At 39.7% G+C, this 20,036-nt stretch overlaps 1 protein-coding gene across 4 annotated transcripts in view; it reads right to left on the bottom strand.

The window, feature by feature from the left end:
- ephb2b (eph receptor B2b) overlaps positions 1 to 20,036 on the bottom strand; it is a 123,346-nt gene that overhangs the window by 5,119 nt on the left and 98,191 nt on the right. The window contains exons 6-15 of one of the 4 annotated variants that reach the window (XM_085160635.1): positions 15,205 to 15,329; positions 13,116 to 13,278; positions 11,443 to 11,551; positions 9,997 to 10,064; positions 8,268 to 8,390; positions 7,903 to 8,150; positions 4,138 to 4,353; positions 3,554 to 3,703; positions 1,740 to 1,933; positions 959 to 1,114 (exon numbers count right to left, since the gene is read on the bottom strand). In XM_085160635.1, the coding sequence (XP_085016761.1) occupies positions 959 to 1,114; positions 1,740 to 1,933; positions 3,554 to 3,703; positions 4,138 to 4,353; positions 7,903 to 8,150; positions 8,268 to 8,390; positions 9,997 to 10,064; positions 11,443 to 11,551; positions 13,116 to 13,278; positions 15,205 to 15,329 (1,552 nt within the window). The remainder of the gene's footprint in view (positions 1 to 958; positions 1,115 to 1,739; positions 1,934 to 3,553; positions 3,704 to 4,137; positions 4,354 to 7,902; positions 8,151 to 8,267; positions 8,391 to 9,996; positions 10,065 to 11,442; positions 11,552 to 13,115; positions 13,279 to 15,204; positions 15,330 to 20,036) is intronic. The other 3 variants (XM_085160638.1, XM_085160636.1, XM_085160639.1) reach the window with 3 other exon arrangements.

The raw sequence follows: 20,036 nt of genomic DNA, 5'->3' as shown, positions 1-20,036 counted from the left end.
ATCGCCACATATCACAGCATAATATGACAGCATAAGACATGAACAAGCATTACAACTGAAAAAACACGTATGAAAAACGGTTTGACAGTAATCGAACAAAAGCATGAATGATTTTGACAAGACACAGTTGTGTGTCCATGCACTGAGGTTAGAAATAAAACAAAAATAAAGCTTGAACGTCAGTTGTTTTTTTTGTAAAGGAAGTCTTCTGGCTGTCTCTCACCGCTAAATCAAATGCATACAATGCCAAAATCGCAACATGTTTTTCACTAAAGTTTACCATAGAGAACATCCGTTACAAAGATCATGAGTTCCCGCTGAAATATCCAGTCCCACATTGTCTCAAGGCTTCGGCCCCAAATATCGCTTGCTTATAATGTGTTTCTTATCCATAAAATAATTAGTTTTCTTTCTTCTACTGCTAAGTCTCAGCAGTAATCACAGTTGTTGAATTACCCATTACCATCTGTTTTCTTCAAAAGAACTGAAGCTCAACATTTCTGTGAAACAATGTCAGGCATGTGATACTGTTATACACTGACAGCATTTTTTTTTTTTTTTATCAATTTCTCTACATGTGGCACTCTTAACAAGATTCTATTTTATATGTTTGGGGTAATTGTTCTCCTAGTATTTCATGAAACCGACCCCACATTCTGATGTTTCCTCTTAATCTTTAAAGTGAGGTCAAAGAGAGGCCTGCTGAACACATGGCAGAGAATAAAGGCTGATTTTATAGCTCTGAGCTATTGTGCCGATGGTTCAGCCTTGCAACTGCATTATTACAATCTGCTAATTGCATGCAGTGCTTGCGTCTTTTCGAACAGGCCAGAGGCAGAGTCTGGTGCTCGTTCAAGTTTTAGGTATATATGAGACTCAGCAAACCCACTTCTTGTGATCTTTTTTTCCCCCCTTTTTCCTTATCGTATCCATAATACCAGCAATCATCAGCACTTACTCCATGGTCATCTGAGACACCACATCAAATGTAGTGAAGTCCGCATTGGCAAAGCTGTCTTTATACTGGCCCATCTTGATGGCATCCAGCCACTCATCCACAGTGCTGAAGCTGGAGAAGTCTGGGATGCTGCGGTCCAGGAGAGGGAGATGAACACTGAAGGGGACACAAGCAGGGCCCGTTAAGAACAACGATAATACAAAATGGCAGCTTGAACATCAAAGCCAGTCTAGACCACCTGGGTATGATTCAAAGATGAATTATTACATTACATTTTCAAAATTTGAGACAGAACTTACAAAAATCCCACCGGCCTTATCCATGAACCAATATTTTCCAAAGTGATTCCTCATAAAGGGTATTTTCCAAATGAAGTGATAGGCTTCAGGGAGCCAATATATTCACTCAGTCTGTGTGGAAAATTTGGCCCCTGGTCCTGCAGTTCACCACAAACTAAACTACAGACGGGGATAATGGAAATCAGTAAACCCTGGCTCTCAAAGGAAACTAACACCCAGAGCAGAAACGCTTTAAATGTTTTGAAAATTTTGAAAGTGCTTCAATCGAGGATTTGCCTGAAGCATTCGTGGGAAGGATCTGATCTATCAAACCAAGGCTTTAATTTACATAACCGCTCGGCGCCATGGGAAACAAGAGACAAAAGTTGACGGTGCTGTGGATGACACTGTAGCAAGAGGACGAATTTAGAAAGACAGTCTTTTTATGGAGAAAGACTCTGATGCTTATATTCTATCATTGACAAAATCTGTTTTTCACTCACCCTGAAGATAAAGGGGTCATCGCCTTCAGTGTGTTAGGATTACGGATCATCTTGTCAAGGTTGTTAACAATCTGGCTGAACTTGGGCCGGTTGTTGCGGTCCTTCTGCCAGCAGTCCAACATGAGCTGGTGAAGGGCACTGGGACAGTCCATGGGCGGGGGAAGCCGGTAGTCCTGCTCAATGGCATTGATGACCTGCAGGGGGAGACACAGATTTCTAAGGGCCGCTATGAGGCTCTACAAGGAGGAAACTGATTTTTAGGGAGAAGAGATTTAAGAGCCAATTCTGGAAGATGTGAAGACATCTTTCCTTAATTATAAATAACAATATGATCGTTTAAAATACTGAATTACATGGGCTACATTTGAAAGTATGGATGTTTGTCTGACAGTATATTATAATACATTATGTTATTAGATTGTTAATTGCAGCAGTGCTTTTGAAAATAAAATCATGTAAGGTAGGAAAAGGAAAAACAAAACAAAAGATTTACATTTTTATTTTTTGGTAAACTTTACATATATTTAGTGATATTTCTAAGACTTAGAGAAAAAGAAAAGTATCTTTGTTCAGAGTGCCAAAATAATGGCTCATAAAACTTTGAAAAGTTATAAGAAGCAGCTGCTTTTTATTGGGAAATTAAATCAATTTAATTTAACGATGTAGTATCCCACGCCTAAAAAAAAAAAAAAAATCTCAATTTTTCCCTTACAAATACAGTTATTAATTATTATTATCTTAGCTTTATAGAGTAATGCCCCATCCACAGTAAAATTCATCACAGCCACATCTAACACAAGTAAATCCCGGCGCTGATGCATTCATTTCTGATTAAATGAAAACATCAGTTAAGCAGTGAACTGCTACAGCCATTACTTTGTGCATTAGTGCGCAAAGTAATGGCTGAAATATTTAAATTACTTTTAATTACAGTTATTCCATATATATAATATATGTGGAATATTTTTGTACAGAACTCACTATGTTAATTCCGATTTTGAAGAGGTGTGACACTCTAGTTAGGTCAGTAGGAACATAAACCTTATTCCAACAACTTCACATTTCCCCTTACACTCTGCCAACAGTGACTTAATCTCCGGCCTTTAAAATGTATTTAATGCTTTCTCCCCATTAGGCCACCTTAAATATGTGTCTGACGTGTGCCATGGATGTTGTTGGTCGAGGGAGCACACAGAGGTGGTGCACGGCTAACAGAGTGAAACAACTCAGAGGACACTTGTGACAAGGATGCCCAATCCCCTGCTCATTATCAGGACCATTAAAGAAGCTCCATTCAGACCCAGATTAATCTCATTCATGAGACCTCCAAACGAGGACCCCGATGGAGCAGAAACACTATCTGGAGCTGCTAATAAGATAACTGTTGAGGTCCTCAGTCCCTCTTAGCACATTAGTGTTCTCACTTTCAATTTGAAACTATTTTCATTATCTCTCTCCCCATAATTTGCTCTTCCATCCACTACCCAGAGGGAGATAGAAAATGGAGGCTCCAGTCAAGAGCAGAAATTGTCCACTGAGCAGGGCTGTGCATTTCAAATGATCTGATTATGTCTCTGTGGTGAGTGCGGGGAAATTTTCATATAAAGCCCATGTGTGAAAGCTGCTGTTTAGCTAAGGGAAAGCAGATACGATGGCAAAATGCCTCTCTAAGGAATTTGAGGCTGTAATGAAACTCAGAAACCCAAAATGTACCCGTAGTAAGGCCTCATTTAAAATGTTTCAAGGGGAACTTTGTCTAAAGAATTAAGAACAGCCAATTTAAAAAATTATTTCAGCAAAAATTAAATACATACATCTTGATTAGTCATGTCCCAGTAAGGCCGCTCTCCGTAGGACATGACTTCCCACATGACAATCCCGTAGCTCCACACATCACTAGCAGAGGTGAACTTTCTGTACTGGATAGCTTCGGGTGCAGTCCATCGGATAGGGATCTTCCCTCCCTGTGAACACAAAGGGCACAACCTCAGCAAAAGACGCAAGACCGAAACCTGACCGTCACAGTGTCCTGGCTCCGGAGAGAGACACTGTTCATGGCAACAATGCTGATGGTAATCCAAACTGGGAGATGGATATAACAAAACCCCTGGGAGGAAAGTGTGGTACATGAAATACTGGAGAGAGAGGAAGTAAAGAACAGGTGAAGGGGTGATATTTGTCTTGATAGGGAAAGCAGTCTGGGAGTGCACTGTAGTATGCACGTCAGAGCTTGACTTAACCCTTAAAATGACCTATAAAACTTTCTGCCAGCAGCAGACGAATGGAAGCCACGTGGTCATTTGCAAAATGATGTATATCATTTAGAAGACACAGTTTTATTGACTGCTTGTGTGTCTCGTGTCTCATTAGGTGAAGGGAAGACTTGATTTTTTCATACCAAAGCGCTAGTGTAAGTAGGATCCGACGTATCATCCTCGAGGAAGCGTGAAAGGCCGAAGTCTGACACCTTGCACACAAGGTTGCTGTTGACCAGGATGTTTCGGGCAGCAAGGTCACGGTGCACATAATTCATGTCGGCAAGGTATTTCATGCCCGAGGCGATGCCACGTAGCATACCAACAAGCTGGATCACTGTGAACTGCCCATCGTTTTGCTGTAAAAGAGATATAATGAGTTACAACCACGTATTACATGGAGGGGTTCATAAAGAGGAGAAATTCTGGTTCAAAGCAGGACAATATGTGCATACAGTTAGACCATCAGTGCAAATTCATCTTTAGATTTGTCATTTGTCAACCAAGTTGAAAAATTGTGTTTTTGGGATCATCAGTCATGGTTTAATATTTAAAAACTTTCACTGTCTTGCCTTAAACTTTTTGTTAAACTTAAAAAAAAAAATGTTGTGTGTGTCCAGCTTGAGACTCAAAAAGACTATACCTAAAAATACATCCAAAAGGGACATGGTGCTGTGCTCATACACTATAGGCATCATCTATTTGATGCACCAAATAAAATGTGACATTTCAAGCACCACTGGTGATGAAGAGCAGTGGTGTTGTAATGTCACATTTTTTATGCTTAGAGCTTTTATTTTGTTGCATAAAAAACATAAACATAAACATTATTTTTTCAGAGATGAAAATGTTAAGAATGTCATTTTCTTTCTTTTAACTGTTCCACACACTTCGCTAAAAATGTGCTACAAATCCACACTTTAGTTTAATATAGTTAGATTATATATAGAAAAAAAACATGTATAGATCTGCCTGAAACCCGAGCCCATAATGTCAGCGTAGAAAGTTACTATAACGTATTGGCTTTCCTTTAACAAAACACATGGAAGACAATGTTTGGGTTTGTCCAACTCGGCTCAGCACGGACGGGCAGGACTAAGCTAGGTCTGGCTGGCAGTCTACAGCTGTTCCCCGCCCTGGTTTGGTTAGGGCTTTACCCCATATGTGGGGAGCGTCTGGAGCAGTGGTGCAGCTGTGCCTCCAACTGTGCACACCTGCACTCTCCCCACCACCCACCACGTTGCCCGGAAAACAAAAGATTCCACAGGATGGTGCATGGGAGCTCAGAGCCGGGTGTGAACAGACAAAAAGGCTAAGAAGTGGATTTGGAAGGGCAGTCAAACAAGGCCCAGAGCACAGCCAAATTCCTCTAGCCCATTTCTCTTTCAAACACTTTGCTGCTCATTAGCAGAGTGGATGCTTCTCCTCACGTCAAGCTGCTCCTCCTTGTCTACCACAGCAATTAAGCAGAATGCATTATTCATGAAACTTTTTTCACAAATACACAGTGCCACCTCATCTGAAAGCTATGTTTGCATATACTTTAATTGGAAAGATTCATCCAAAGTCTTTGGGGTCAGACTAACTGGAAGTAAAACCCATGAATTTGTGAATGAAGGTCTAGTGTGACTAATATGAAAGCAGTGTTTCACATTAGAGACAGAATTTCATTTTTTGTACTTTCTCACCTCATATTGAGCTGCAGACACAACCCCCAGCTCTGATCGATCTATTCCTTTCTCTACCTTGCTGCAGGTTTGCTGCAGAAGGCAGCAGGGGAGACAGTCCTCCTGCAGGCAGCTCACTGCAGTGACCATTTAAACAACCGCCCACCAATCACCTCAGAGAAGACACAAACCATGTTCGGAGGCTTTGACACTGTCAGCAACTGTTGTCATAAACTGTCACCATGAGGCGTTGCAGGCGTTCCCTGTTGCTTTGAGTACAATGTGCTGTCAAATATGTTTAGCAAAGATCTAAATATACACAAACACCATGAGCCACGAGATCAAATTCCAAAAAGAGACGATCCTTTCCCTCTCAGAGGTCAGAGGCAGAATGCAAAGAAAGATTTTGAAACCAGTCTGAGCAGTATGCTGACAGGAGCTCGGATGTTTGTTTCTTAAGTCTTGGCCTAGGAAAGCTAAACTGGAGGATATTATTTAAAGAGATAGAGACTGTTCTCTGGTAGTTAGTGATTAACCAAAAATACCATAGGAAACAAAGAAGAAAGGCAGTGGTTCTGGTGCTCACTGAGAAAATGGAAATTAAGCAATAAGGCTAGATTAATCCATATAAAAAATACAAATCTACTAGTCTAAGATGCATTTTTATTTCACTCACATCCCAAGACAGATGGTAAAGGTTTGTCTGATGTCTCATCTCATATCCAGTATCATTTTTAAACATCTGACATCTCATTTTAACTCTAGCAAAGTATCTTAATTATTTATGGGGGTTGTAAATGGCAGAGCATGCCTGCCTCATTCTAATATCCTTCTCTGGTTAAGATTATGAAAATTAAAAATCTTGGGAGCAATCCTTATTTCTTGTCAAGGAGTGGTTGGTGGGAGGGTCTCTGTATCCATAGTCTGATATGTATGTGCATCCATACACATTGCAGCATATTAAGTAGAAAGAGTAAACACAAGTAAAGACAAGAAAAATAGAAAAGCACAGTGCTGCAGTCTACCTTAAAATGCTTCTATATTTATTATTGGTTTCACTTTGAAGAGAAACTCGGAGTAAAAAATGTTAGTGTTGGGGTGAACACACATTCAGTGTGTGTGAGATGCATGATTGATGAGAACAATTTTAACACTGTGTAACTCACTGACTAAACTGGAGAGATGTTATGAATACTATTTCCTTGAACTAAAACTAAACGAGTGCATAAATGACATCAAATTATTTGAGAAGTACTTGTGTAACTGTCAGTGTGCGTTTGCGTGCACGTGTCTATGTGCAAATACCATTTAGTATTCTTGTTTGTGATGCATCTAAATAACCAGCAAACTAATATGGCTGAATGATTCATGTTTTCATATTAACACTGCAATCTGAAAACCACCCTACTTACAAAATGCAAAAGCTGCAATTTTACATTTTGAGAAGAACTTCACAAACTGTAATTAACAGTGCATTAATAATCAGGAGATGCTAAAAAAAATTCAAACTGACAACTGTGCATTTCTTCAACAACCATTGGAGGTAAATTTACTGAAGTGAAGCTAATTAGCATTAATTCTGTGATTTGGCATAGCAACTAAAATTTAAAAAAAAATGAAAAACTTGTTTTCTTGATAATAATTTGCTCTTGTCATAGTAGGGGTGATTGCCTCTTGTCAGTTTTTGACAGGTAGTTAACAGGAAACAGCAGTTGTCTAGTGTAACAGACACTGTTGTCAAAAAACTCATTCTGCTAATACCGTCACATCAGTTTTTAGGCTTGTCACAATAAAAGCCCTGAATTGAGACCTCTAAGATTCAAAGCAGTGAAGCAGTTCATCTTGTCAGTGTGTGAAGTTAATATCGCTGTTAGCAAAACAGATGCAATAAAGAGCTTTCAGTTTCATAAGTCAGTCTGACTCACTGCCAGTTTGTCATTATTTTTTTTTAAACATTATGTTTATTGAGTTTTATATTACAGAACAAGCAGAGAATAATAGTACAGTTAACATGAGATTTATATTAAAGAACAGTTTGTCATTATTAACGGCAAAAACGGCTAACCATGCAACTAGCAGCAAACATAAATCAGTGCAATAATTATCTCATTTAGTACTATGTAGACCACATAAATTAAAATTGGTAGAAGAACACTAAATCACAGGCGCACTATTGAGACAAAAAAAAAATCTATCGCTGATGAGACCCGGGCTAAATAATGCAAACATGTAGTCACTTACTCTGAGGAAAGTGTCCAGAGATCCATTCTCCATGAACTCGGTGATGATCATAACAGGACTGCTCTTGGTGACCACACCTTCCAGATGAATCACATTAGGATGGTCAAACTGGCCCATGATACTGGCCTCGCTCAGGAAGTCTCGCCGTTGCTTCTCTGTGTAGCCAGACTTCAGTGTTTTTATCGCCACAAACATCTCCCTTTTACCTGGAAGCTTTAGGTTGCCACTGCACACCTCCCCGAACTCCCCTGCAAAGAGGTTGCATAGAAAAAATTGTTTAATTAAAGTTTGCATCAACTGCTATTTAGAAATCAGCAAACATTGCGTCGTATTCTGGCCACGTTTCAGTCAGATTTTTCCATTACCTGCACCAATGACCTGTTCAATCTTCACACAGGATATATCAATCTCCTTCGCAAACTCCCTCACTGCCTCATTGGGGTCCTCATATGTGAACGGATCAATATAAATCTTCATTCCTGGAGTCACTTGTAAAAAAGGAAAGTACAGCTATAATATTTGATTCTTGTGGTCATGCTTACACTGCTGTGGCTTGACAGCCAAATGCAGTGAGGCACATTAACAAGCAATTCACCTTGCATTCACACACTCCTGTACAATTATGGGATTTCTGGTGTGACATTCAAGCGATGAAGGTTGAAAGATGGAAGCAGTAGTGTAGTTACAAATAGAGGTTATAAGTAGTGCCTCATGGCTACCGTGCATGGCTATTCAGGCAGCAAGGACATGGTACCTCCAGTCCTATGATAAGGCAGGTTAAAATATATATGTATAATCTCCTGTGAGTCATAGTGCCATTAACACCCAGGAAAGAAACCTGGACCATATATCAGAATTGCTTAGCCCCACTCCAAGAAATAAATTGGCTATCCTAAGCCCCAGTGCCAGGTAAATTGGCTTAAGGTGGCTTTTAAGCATTCAGGGACTTAAGTGTCCCAAGTTTTAAATCCGATTATTAAGCTCATACCTACACATCAAGCCAGAGGCTATTTGAATGGATACTGAACTAATGGTCCACTGCAGAGCTAGCCGAGCTAGCAGACTGCCTCAAAACCTGGCACACAACGCTGAAGAAACACGGTGCAGAGACGAACAGATGGAGACGATCTTACCAGGAAACCCCCCACCCCCTTTACTAAACCCTAAAATCTCTTCCCAAGCTGTAGCACTGTTTAACAGACCACCTTCATGCGATGGCAAAGACCACCAAGAGCAAGGGCAGAAGTCTGAACTGTGACTGGTGTGAGGACAGAATGCACAAAGGCACACTGGCTTCTGATGTTAATAGCTGTGAAATACCCACGCCTTTCACTAGCACAGTGAAACTGAACTAAACTAGAATTCTTCACACAGAGGATTTTACACAAAAAAGATGAAGCAGAGTGGTAATTACAAAATAAAATAAACAAATTTAGATTAGGTCATAAACTTGAGCTCAAAACAGATCTCTGTTTCTCCAATCACGCAGGAAAGAGACAGATTAGCTTTAAGATCTTAGATGAAGCAGTGGTGAAATTACTCCTCAGTCCTTTTTCACAGATTTATCTCTGCATTATTGTCCCTATGATATTGTACTGCCTGAAAACGAAGAAAATCATTGAGTAATTTCATTCATTCAGAGTCTTTTGAATTTTTTAACAATGACAAATGACTCACGTGCATTAGCATGCTAATGGCCTTAACGTGAGTAAAGACTGACCTATTTCTGGCACAATGGATTTAGTTAACTATGAAATGTGTTTCACAGTACACACAGACACGCACACACGCACACAGACACGCACGCGCACACTTGGAACACTGGTTTTGATGTGGTTAAATCCAGGCTCTGAGTGAGCAGATCCAAATAACAAAGTGGGGGACGAGCAAATAATGGGGTGCTGCGCAAGGCTGTACCAAGGACACCAGCATGCAAGGTGGTAGCCATGGAGACAGGTGTGTGTGGCAGCATGAGTTCTGAGTGATAGCCATGGAGATGACTATGTGACATGGTAGTCATGGAGACAGGTGTGTCTGGTGCAGGAGGAGGAAACAATGGTGACCGCAAGCAGAGAGGAGTGGTGGTTTACTCACTGTGGCCACTGGTGTAGTGCTGCAGCTTGTCTGTGTATTCTGAATCTGCCCTGTCAAAGCCACGCCTCCTGGGGGAAAGACAAAGAACTCTAGCACTGGTTCAAGGAAAAGGAGCAGGGAGGAGGAGAGAAACAAATCAAACACCCCCAGGTCTCCCTAAACTGAGGAGATTCCTGCAAGCCAGGACTTGGTGAGCAGAGAAGCCTTTTGCTGTACAGAGTAAAGTATCCAGCTATGCAGTCTTACTAATTCGATTTTCTTTCCAGTACACAACAGTTGGGCAGCTGCATGAATCTGCATGTCTCTCCCTCCTGCCCCAAGTTCATATAATGATAACATGGGTGGGGGTTATTGGTGAACACATAAATACCAATTTTCAATTAGATAAGCTTGTATGGTAATCGGTAACATCACAGAGACACTTCAAACAGAACATGACAGAGGTCTTCTTCACAGATAAATAAATACAGAAATATCAGGTATTGCCAATTACTACAGGTCTTCCAATAAATACTTGACGCTTTCGCCAAAAACAAGTTAATTCGTCATTGACTGTTAAAACCCCCAAATTCAGCTACAAGAAATGAAGAAATTTGTGCTCAAGTTTTTTGTTACTATGAATCGAGTATCTGTTACTTAGCACTGCAGGTATGCACTTCATCGTTTCTGCTTATGAATCCAACTAAGCGCACCACCATAACCAGATATCTCAGAGAGCCACCTTAAGTTCTGGCTCAAAACAAAACAAAAGAAACAAACAAAACCCTAACAAGATTATACTTCGGTTAGATGAAAAAGCAATTTTTAAAATCTGTTTCTGTATTATAGTTTTAGCCACTGAGCTAGTTTTTAGTATTACAGACTTAACTTGATATATGGCACATCAGATCAGATTCTTAAGCATTGTTAAAATTCTCAGTGTGAAACCTTTTTACCTTTTTTGTTTGCACTGTATGATCTACAGTATGTCATCACAATCTATGACAGTGACATGTCTAAGCAAAATAGCCTGCCTACATAGTAAAAAAAAAGGGTTAAATCTCCTATAGAACACTGAAAAATTCATCTTGCCCACTCTTCTGTGAATTAAAATGCTGTACAGGTGGATGGCTACACTTTTAATTTAAGCAGCCATAATGAGAACTGAATTCTTAATCTTGCATTATAAACCTCTGGCGCCGTCTGAGCGTGAGCATCCAAAGAGCTCTAATTTCAGAGATCCAGACTTTTACATATTATTTTTGCTGCTGCGAGACTGAAACTTATTAAGAATTAATATATGTTAATCAAATTGTTTTCATCGCTGCAAAATCACATTTATGAAGCCATGACCCCGAATAAGCTTACTAATAAAAACTCAACAAATAAAAAGTGCTCATGTTGCAGGCCTGTTCAGACATTATATCAGCGAGCAGTTTAATAAACTCTGTGTCAGGACTGACTCACCGATTACAGACGATGATGATGACAACCACCGCGATGAGGAACACCAACCCAGCAGCTGCTGAGCCAATGATGAGAGGCAGCTTCTCCTGAATGCTGGTGTTGTATTCCTCTGTAGAAAGAAAAAAAGATATATAGATAAACACAGATAAACATGTGTCACGTAAAAATACACACACCCACGCACGCAGAGTCACAAGCTGAAACATATGGGCAAGCGTCTGAGCCACTGCATATGGAGGGAGCAATGGGTGACAGACAAACATACGGCTCAGTGAACCGATGAGCATTTTGGCATCTTGACTGGTTGCATGCACCATTTTCCAAAGCACAGTGAATGTGTTCAGATGCCACAGATATGGACAAATCATCTGGCAGAAAGTGTGTGAAGTGAGAGAGAGCATGTTTGGGTGAGACCCAGACTGATCAGGCAGCCAAAAATGGGAAACCAGCTACTGAATGTGCACACAGCCACGGCGCCAGATTCTTTTCTTGAGTACCACGGATGATAAACAACTTTGCAATCTTCCAGACAAATGGGTGTGTGAGTTTCTCACTGTTTTTCCTGTGATACAGTATATGACATTTCATAAATAGTTCATAATACGATGTAATGTAGGTGGTAGTAGAAAAAAAACACATTTATTAATGAACAATATTCACCACCAAGATGTTATTTACAACTACGTCATGTTTGTATTATTTATTTTTATTATTTACAAAGATGTGTGGGACCAGAAGTGTTGCCTAAATCATTAATAACATATAATAAACTCTTTGGAGTCTTCAATCATTCATCAAGAATAAAGTTAGTGCAAGTGATTGATAGTGTGCTGATGTAGGTTGCTGGAACTCTGCTGAGAATTCGCTGATGTAATAATTTCTCTGTACAATTGTATTTGTTTTTAAACTTTGATGTGGATACAGTTTAATAATTAATTAAAGCATCTGTGCTTTTCTTTTGAAACCCCAGTTTCAAAAATATAGTTACAAGCACAGTAGTTTCTGTTTTTTTCTGTTTAACTTTTCATTTGCTAGTCATTTTTCCTTTCGTCTTCTTTCAAACAGACACACACACACGTTAGAGTGTCTGTTTACACAATATTTACAGGTACGAGACAGTTTGATACCTGTATCATTAGCACGGCATCAAGGATATTTGTATTAAAGGCTGAACACGGCACCGCAGGCACAGGAAATATGATGTTCAGAGGGGGAAAACCCAGGCTTGGTTCTAAAATTAAACAATCCCACTGATGTCTTCTAAATCTTCTTCGTCTTTAATTGTATTGCAGTACAAAGATAAGGTATCGCAGTACCTTGTGTTTTACTTGAAAGCTTAAAAACAAAAAAGCTACATTTTTTCTTTTCATAAAGAAATGTTTAACAACACAAAGGAAGGAAATCTGCAGCGCTGAAAAGGAGGATAGTAATTATTATACAAATCAAATATTTAAGATTTCTCTTGCTGAAAAAAGGACAATGAAAATACGACTATGACTTCAAGGCCTGTCTTATATGGTTTCGGGTATTGGGATTGTTTACGCCACAACATGCTTCCTTCGCATTCCAGCAGCTGTCTGAATTCATACTATACAACATGGTGTGTCGGCAGGCCACGCATGAAAGGTGATAACAGCCCTGCGTGCTCTGGTGAACATTGGCTGAATTCTCACCCTCAGTCATGGTCTGGAAGTACAGTTTGCCACTGTAACGTCCAAACCCAGCTACGGTGCGGGCCCGGACCTGGAACACGTAGATGCTTCCTGGCTTGAGGCTGCGGATGACTGCAGTGTTGGTCTGGCTTCTGATAGTGGTAGAGTTATATTCTGATTGGTCCTGCAAGAAAAAAGCATGTTAAAGAAAACAAAATGTTAAATTTGGGAACATTAGTAATAACAGTCTTATACGAATTATGAACTACTTCTTAAAGTAGAACCCAGAAGAAACAAATAATTCAATAGTATCAACAAGCGCAACATCTAGCACTTATAAGGAATTAAAAAAAAATATATATATGTATATTTTTCTTATCTTCATTCATCACGCTGTGTTGTTTTAAACTGTGTGTATATTAATCACATTGTACCTGCAATGTTTGGAGCTGGAACAGTGCAGAGAAAAAAAAAACACCCTGATAAATTTCCTGACTTCTCTACATTTCTTTTACATTCAAGGTAACCTCAAGAGAACTAATATGAATCATTTGCTACCAAAAAATAATGCAGTGCTTAATAAAGAAGCATGACTGAAAGTGCTCCAACAGCCGCAGTTAAGAAGGTAGAGTTGGTGGCAGTTCTAGGTCAGTCGGCTTCTTTGAGCCATACGTTGCGATGATCAGAGTTGTATTTCACGACCACGCTCTTCCTCTCCAGAAAGCTGACAAGTTTGAGAGCAGAGACTCTTTTAACTGCTCCCTTCAATGCAGTGCTCAGCGCACACTTCTGAGTCACAGCAGGGGTCAAGATGATTGTTTTGACAGCTCTCTCCAGCAGTGTCAGAAAAAGGAATTATACTCAAAAGTGGAATGGCTCAGCATGTAGACAAAAGCTTGACAAATGCTGCTTATGTGCGTGCAAATACATGTGTGTGTGTTATGTCTGTGAATGGCTATGTGTATTTAAGTGAACGTTCTGCTCAAATCAATGCACGTTTCTCACTTCAAGCGTTGTTGTGAGAAAGTGTGCCTATTTGGTGGAGCATGCCCCTTAAAAACTATTTTTACAGCAGTCAGTGTACCATTGTTTTAACCACAAGTCTGCATCAGTCCCCAGTGGCTGTTACTGCAGGCCTGAGCATGGTTTCCTTTCCCAGTGACATCGGCTCATTCTCTATAAATGAAAGAGAGTTTGACAAACTCTTTCTACAAGCTTTATATGATCTACTGTGGGCAGACATTCTGAATTTAAATTAACAAACAAAACAAAAAACTGCTTAACAAATGACACTAACTGGCCACTTTATTAGATATACCTTACTAGTACCTAGTTGGACTCATGCTGTGTCATTTACACTACACTCAGTTAGTTCTAAAGTGTGCTACAGAAATATGCCCATATTATTACACCTCCACCAGCAGCCTAAATTTTTGATGTGAGGCAGGATGGGCCTATGCTTTCATGTTATTTATGCCAAATTCTGGCAGAAATTCAGACTGATCAAACCAGGCAACATTTCTCAGATCTTTTATTGTCCTGTTTTGGTGAGTTTGTGCAAATTGTAGCCTCAGTTTTGCCACCCTGTGTGGTCTTCCTCTGCTATAGCCCATGGTTCAAGGTTCAACATTTGCATTCAGAGATGCTCTTCTGCATACCTTGGCTGTAATGAGATGATATTGCCTTCCCAATAGCTTAAAGAGGTTTGAATATTCTCTTCGGTCATCAGTATAACCCAGAGAACTGCAGCAAGCTGGATACTTTCTTTTTCTGACCATTCTCTGTAAACCCTAGAGATGGTTATGTGGGAAAGTTCCAGTACATCAGCAGTTTCTGAAAAATTCAGACCAGCCCGTCTGGCATCAACAACCACACCGCATCCAGAGCCACTTAAATTCACTTTCTTCCCTATTTTGATGTTTGGTTTAAACTTCCGCCTAAATGTTCTGTGTTGCTGCCATGTGTTTGGCTGATTAGAATTTTTTTTATATCAAACCAAGCATCCTGTGACTGTGTTTATTTATCCTAAAATGGGAGAAAAAGAAATCGAATTCATGTTTATGAGTACGAGTAAAGAGTGTGTGCTCAAATGAATGTGGATGAGCTGTACCTTCTCATAATACCGCAGTTCATAGTCTAGGATGACTCCATTAGGCTGGTCGGGCTGGGACCAGGAGAGGGTGATGCTGTCAACAGTACGGCTCACCTGGTGCATTATAGATACAGTCGATGGAGCTGTAAAGAGATAACAACAACAGCATATTAAGTAAAAAGCAAATCAATCACCACCAACTTCACAGTCATGCTCAGGAGAGTTTTACAGGATCTTTAAACTCACAGCCAAACACTGGGTTCTGCAAAGGTGTAAGGCTATAAAATCTAATGTAATAAAGTGGAGTCTCCTGTTGGAGAGTTTCACGGCTAGGAAGCATTTCAAGTTGGCAAGTGACAACACTAGCTAAATCACATAAGCAGCGTCACAGGACTTCCCAGTATCAACCGTGACTTTTATGGGATTAATTCCCGCTTGTCTTACTGTTGATAACAGACCACCTTCTACAAATAAATCATTTTAAAATCACCAGACCATCATATATTACACGAAGAAAGCACATTTTGAAGCCAAATAAACTAAACAAATTGAGCAAATAACATGAGCCACAAAGAGTCTACACAAAATTCTTACCAAGCTGTTTTTGTCCTCCCGCATTCCTGTTTTATTAAGAATTTTTTTTTACAAATGGTGTGTTTTCTCTGCCAGTGTTTTTTGCAATTCCACCATTTATAAAAAATAAATAAGGCAGACTGTTGACTGTGATGGATTGGCTTAGTAATAAGATTAAGTCAAGCTGATTTTAAAGAGTGCTGCACAGTTGTTTGGCTGAAATGTTAAGTATCCATTTTCTAGTTAAATATTCAAAACTTTTGATCTGTTCGCCTAACAACAACAAGTAAATGGCCTAAAAGATAAATCCCTCTGGTAATAGTATATAGTTAGGACTTTTAATATTTGATCACACATTTGTCAGGTCTATCTTGAATAGTATTGTCTGTGTCATAAAGACATTCTTTAAAAATCAAAGCTTTTTGAATTTTTTTGAAACATTTGTTTTGTTTTTGTGAGTTTAAAACTTATTGGGCATAGAGAGAAAATATTTTCCAAGGTTGTGACATTAGTGAAGTTCTTTTTTCTTTTATGTAGCAAAACAAGTGAAATTATTTTTTACTCCATTGCCTGATTTTATTCATACATGTGTTTTCGAGCAAACTGAGTCACAAAGTAATTTAAACTTCTTACATCATGGGTGGTCTACTCTGGTCTTACACAGCTCAGTGACCTAAAATTCTGTCAGGTCGGGGGGGGCGTGAACACCTCAAGTCATCCAACATCCATTATGATTAGTTCAGGGTGCTGCAGGTCAGTGTTAAGCTAAGAGAAGCTAAAGAGAATGTATGGGAAGTCTGGCAAGGCCTCCAGGCCTTAATGTCTGCTCCTCTGAGTGTGTGTGAAAGGCTAGGGTGGGTTAGGGTGTCAGAGAAGGAGGGGTGCTGGGCAAGATTTATGGACACCAAGCCCCATGCTCATCCCCTACAGACCCGTGCTGCTCGCACACACAGCCCTCAACCAGCAACAAAGTGGCTCCCCAGAGTCCGAGCAATAAAGTCAAAAGTCTCTCCACCGGCACGCGTTCTCTATGGAAAATCCACTGACTGGAAAACTACAACTGCCACGCCTCTATAATCTAAGACTCTAAGGCTGTGTGTGTGTGGCTTTTTCATATTCAATAAAACTTTTATTCTTGTTGTGAAACACTTACAAGTGAGTAACAGGAAGGCACATCTTTCTAAGTACTGTCCTAAGGCAGGGGATAAAATATCATATATAAGTAAACATATTGACTGAATGGGCCAATGACTAAAAAGTCCCATTTTTAATCTTACTCATTATAATTAACCAATCAGCCAAGCTGTTAATGCCCTCTGACCAAAACAGAAGCCTCCATCTGACGTAACAAATTATGATGTCTCATATAAACAGTGATATTCAAGGCAATGAGTATGTTCTCATGTATTACTGCCAGAAGATAATAAATTGAGGTTCTGTATTTCATCTCGGCAAAGCACTTAAACCATGACGGCCTGTGACTCTGCAAGTACATCATGCCCCTATCCTTGAGCCAGAGGTACAGTAATGTATACAGTATCCAGCCAGGACACCAGTCAGAGGAATCTCTTCCATCTCCAAGTTCTTTTGCTAGTTTGGTTGCAGTCACAAGACGACGGCCTAATAAGGTAAACGGTGACTCTAAGGAGGACTCACGAGTATCACATTACGGATGTACATAGCATATATTCAAGACTGCCACATGGCCTTTCCTGCATAACATTTCTATTAAACACACAGTGCAGCCTTGCTTAGTAACCTGATACAGGGCCACGGAAACAAAGGCAGCTCATGTATTCATGTACAAAGGATGGACACATGCCAACATCGAAAGCTGTTGGAGGGGAACACTGTGGTTTTCTTCTGTTAAAGGACAACTTCCAGACCGAGTGGCAGTCGCCATGTCTGGGCTCAAGAAACCGATAAGGGGCGGTGCAACTAAAAACAAACAGATTAAGATTAAATGATGACATGACTGAGGTGAATACTAAGTAAGAATACCAAGTGTTGAAACATTACGCTTGCAGGGAAATTAAGAATGCATTTATGAATATAAATCCAGCTGTGCTGAATATTTCAAGTCAGTTCAGTACACGCTTTTCAAGCTAAGCTGACGTTCCACCAATTGACTGCAGAATGTAGCGGTATGCCAAGTCAGCCTTTCATTGCATTAAGGGCTACAGCACTGATTCACATATGAAAACCATTTTCAGACATCCCATTGATATACTCCAAATCTACAAGTCTCCATTATATTCCAAATCTTAAAGTGTACCGAGAATTCTTTTCCACAAGTCCATCTATAATTTGAAGGGTTGAATAAATACTTGGTTTCCATTGTGTCAACATTAGTCACTGAGTTATGCCATTAAATACATATTGTAGCTGTTTCAAACTATTTTCTTTGTTGTTACAGTAATTATTTTTAAATCATGTGGATCCTGCTCCATTAAAGATAATTAGGAATTAAAAACAAAGATGGGAAAATCTTCCCTACCATTTAAACGAAGTAAGCCAATTTTCTGTCAAGTAAGATCAATGTCTTCATAGTGAGTGAGCTGCGCTCGCAATGGATGCTTTAGTTTTCTCAATGAATCCTCTGTTCATGTCCTTAAAACTAATGAAGCAGTTATAATGACAAAGACAGAAATTGCACATTCATATAATTTGATTAGATTGCTGAACCTAAAAGATAAATGCTGGGACCTAACTGGAGTATTTTATAATTTTCCCATACGTTACAGAATAGTGAGGGCACCAGGACAAGGACTGTTAGTGATAATCACAGCCGATACAATATCTTTGTCACAAGCATGCTTCTTCTGTTTCTGTGCCCTCGTATGATTATTATTTATTTTGTGTGACTGCATTTAACTTCCTGAACTCCAGTATAACTAAACTTATAAATAGCTCAGAGATAATCAGACTAATAATCAAATCAAATAATGAATACGCTGGGGCCTGGGGAGGAGTGCAATCGTATTGCTTAATTGTGAGAAGATGGGAGGCCCCAGCTGTTATAGGAGAATTAGGTTTCAGACCCCACATTATTACCCAGCCTGGGATCTGATATGGAAGACAGTGCTTTTGGAGTCTATTCTAGCATGACACTCTGGCCTTTGCTCACAAGCAGAGAATACAAAGGCTCTGTTTTGCTTAACATCACTAATAGATGGGAAGTCGCTGTTATGTTAGAACATAACAGCGACTTCCCTAATCAATTATAGACAGGGTTTACGGGGATATTTTCACTCATTTAAATCCAAGGCAATTTAATGGGGCATGCTTCTGCTAACACACATAGATAAGTGTGGCTTTCCCATGGAACCGGTGTGAGATTAGGACCTAGTACTGCTTTAGTGAAAAAGAGAGTAAATGCCCACTGGAGAGCTCCCTCAGTAGCTACATACCTTCAAGGGCTTTTCTCCTTCTCGCAGTAGGAATGCTAACCTGACTTAATAGCACAGCATAGAACAGCTGGAAAACCAACAAGATAGATGTTGTGATTTGAGCTGTGCTCTACACATGTTATGTGTTTCATGATGAAAATGGAAAGGCAGGGGTTCAACTAGAAAAGTTGATAAGCCCAGCTACTATGACCAGCCCAAGAAACTACTCACCCATTATAAGGCCATTATGTTACCTGAGGCAAGAGGAAAAAGCAACTGTGTAGATGCAGCTTAGTTTTTTCTTTTACTTTTTTGTAATCTTGTTTCAGCATCTTACTTTTCTGTCTATATCCCTTTGCTGTGTGTGAAGGCCCAAGTTAGCAAGTGTTAGGGGAAAGAGTATAAGCTTAATAAAGTCTGAACTTCACTGTCAGGCCATCTCTTTATGTTCTGCTCTATTTTAAAGCAGTCTCCTTCTTACACAGCTGATAATTACATGAAATTTATTAAAGTGCCCATTATCTGTGCTGGAAAAACATTCTTACATCAATTTCTCATTTGTGCTGGAGAGCAGCTAACCTGAATTAGAACCAAAGAAATACAGAAAAGGGGCTTTTAAGATATTTGATGGTCGATTTCAGTGCAGACAGGGGCCTCCTTCAGGGTTATAAGAACTGAAAAAGCTCCTTTAGACTGAGTTACATAGCGTTATGTTTGGCTGAGCAGTGGTGGGAAAAAAAAATCACAGTAATCAAAATAATGATTTTACTTCCTGCAGCTAACAGACGACACCACCTGATGGTTTAATACTTTTCACTCTGTTCTATATCAGTCAACGCAGCACAGCCAAAAGGTGAAAAACATTCACTGGCACATGAATCATGTTTC

This window comes from Neolamprologus multifasciatus, chromosome 5 (genome assembly GCF_963576455.1).
Source record: "Neolamprologus multifasciatus chromosome 5, fNeoMul1.2, whole genome shotgun sequence".
Classification (NCBI taxonomy): Eukaryota; Metazoa; Chordata; class Actinopteri; order Cichliformes; family Cichlidae; genus Neolamprologus; species Neolamprologus multifasciatus.
The sequence above is the reverse complement of the archived record's forward strand: the minus strand, read 5'-3'. Positions and strand labels throughout refer to the sequence as shown.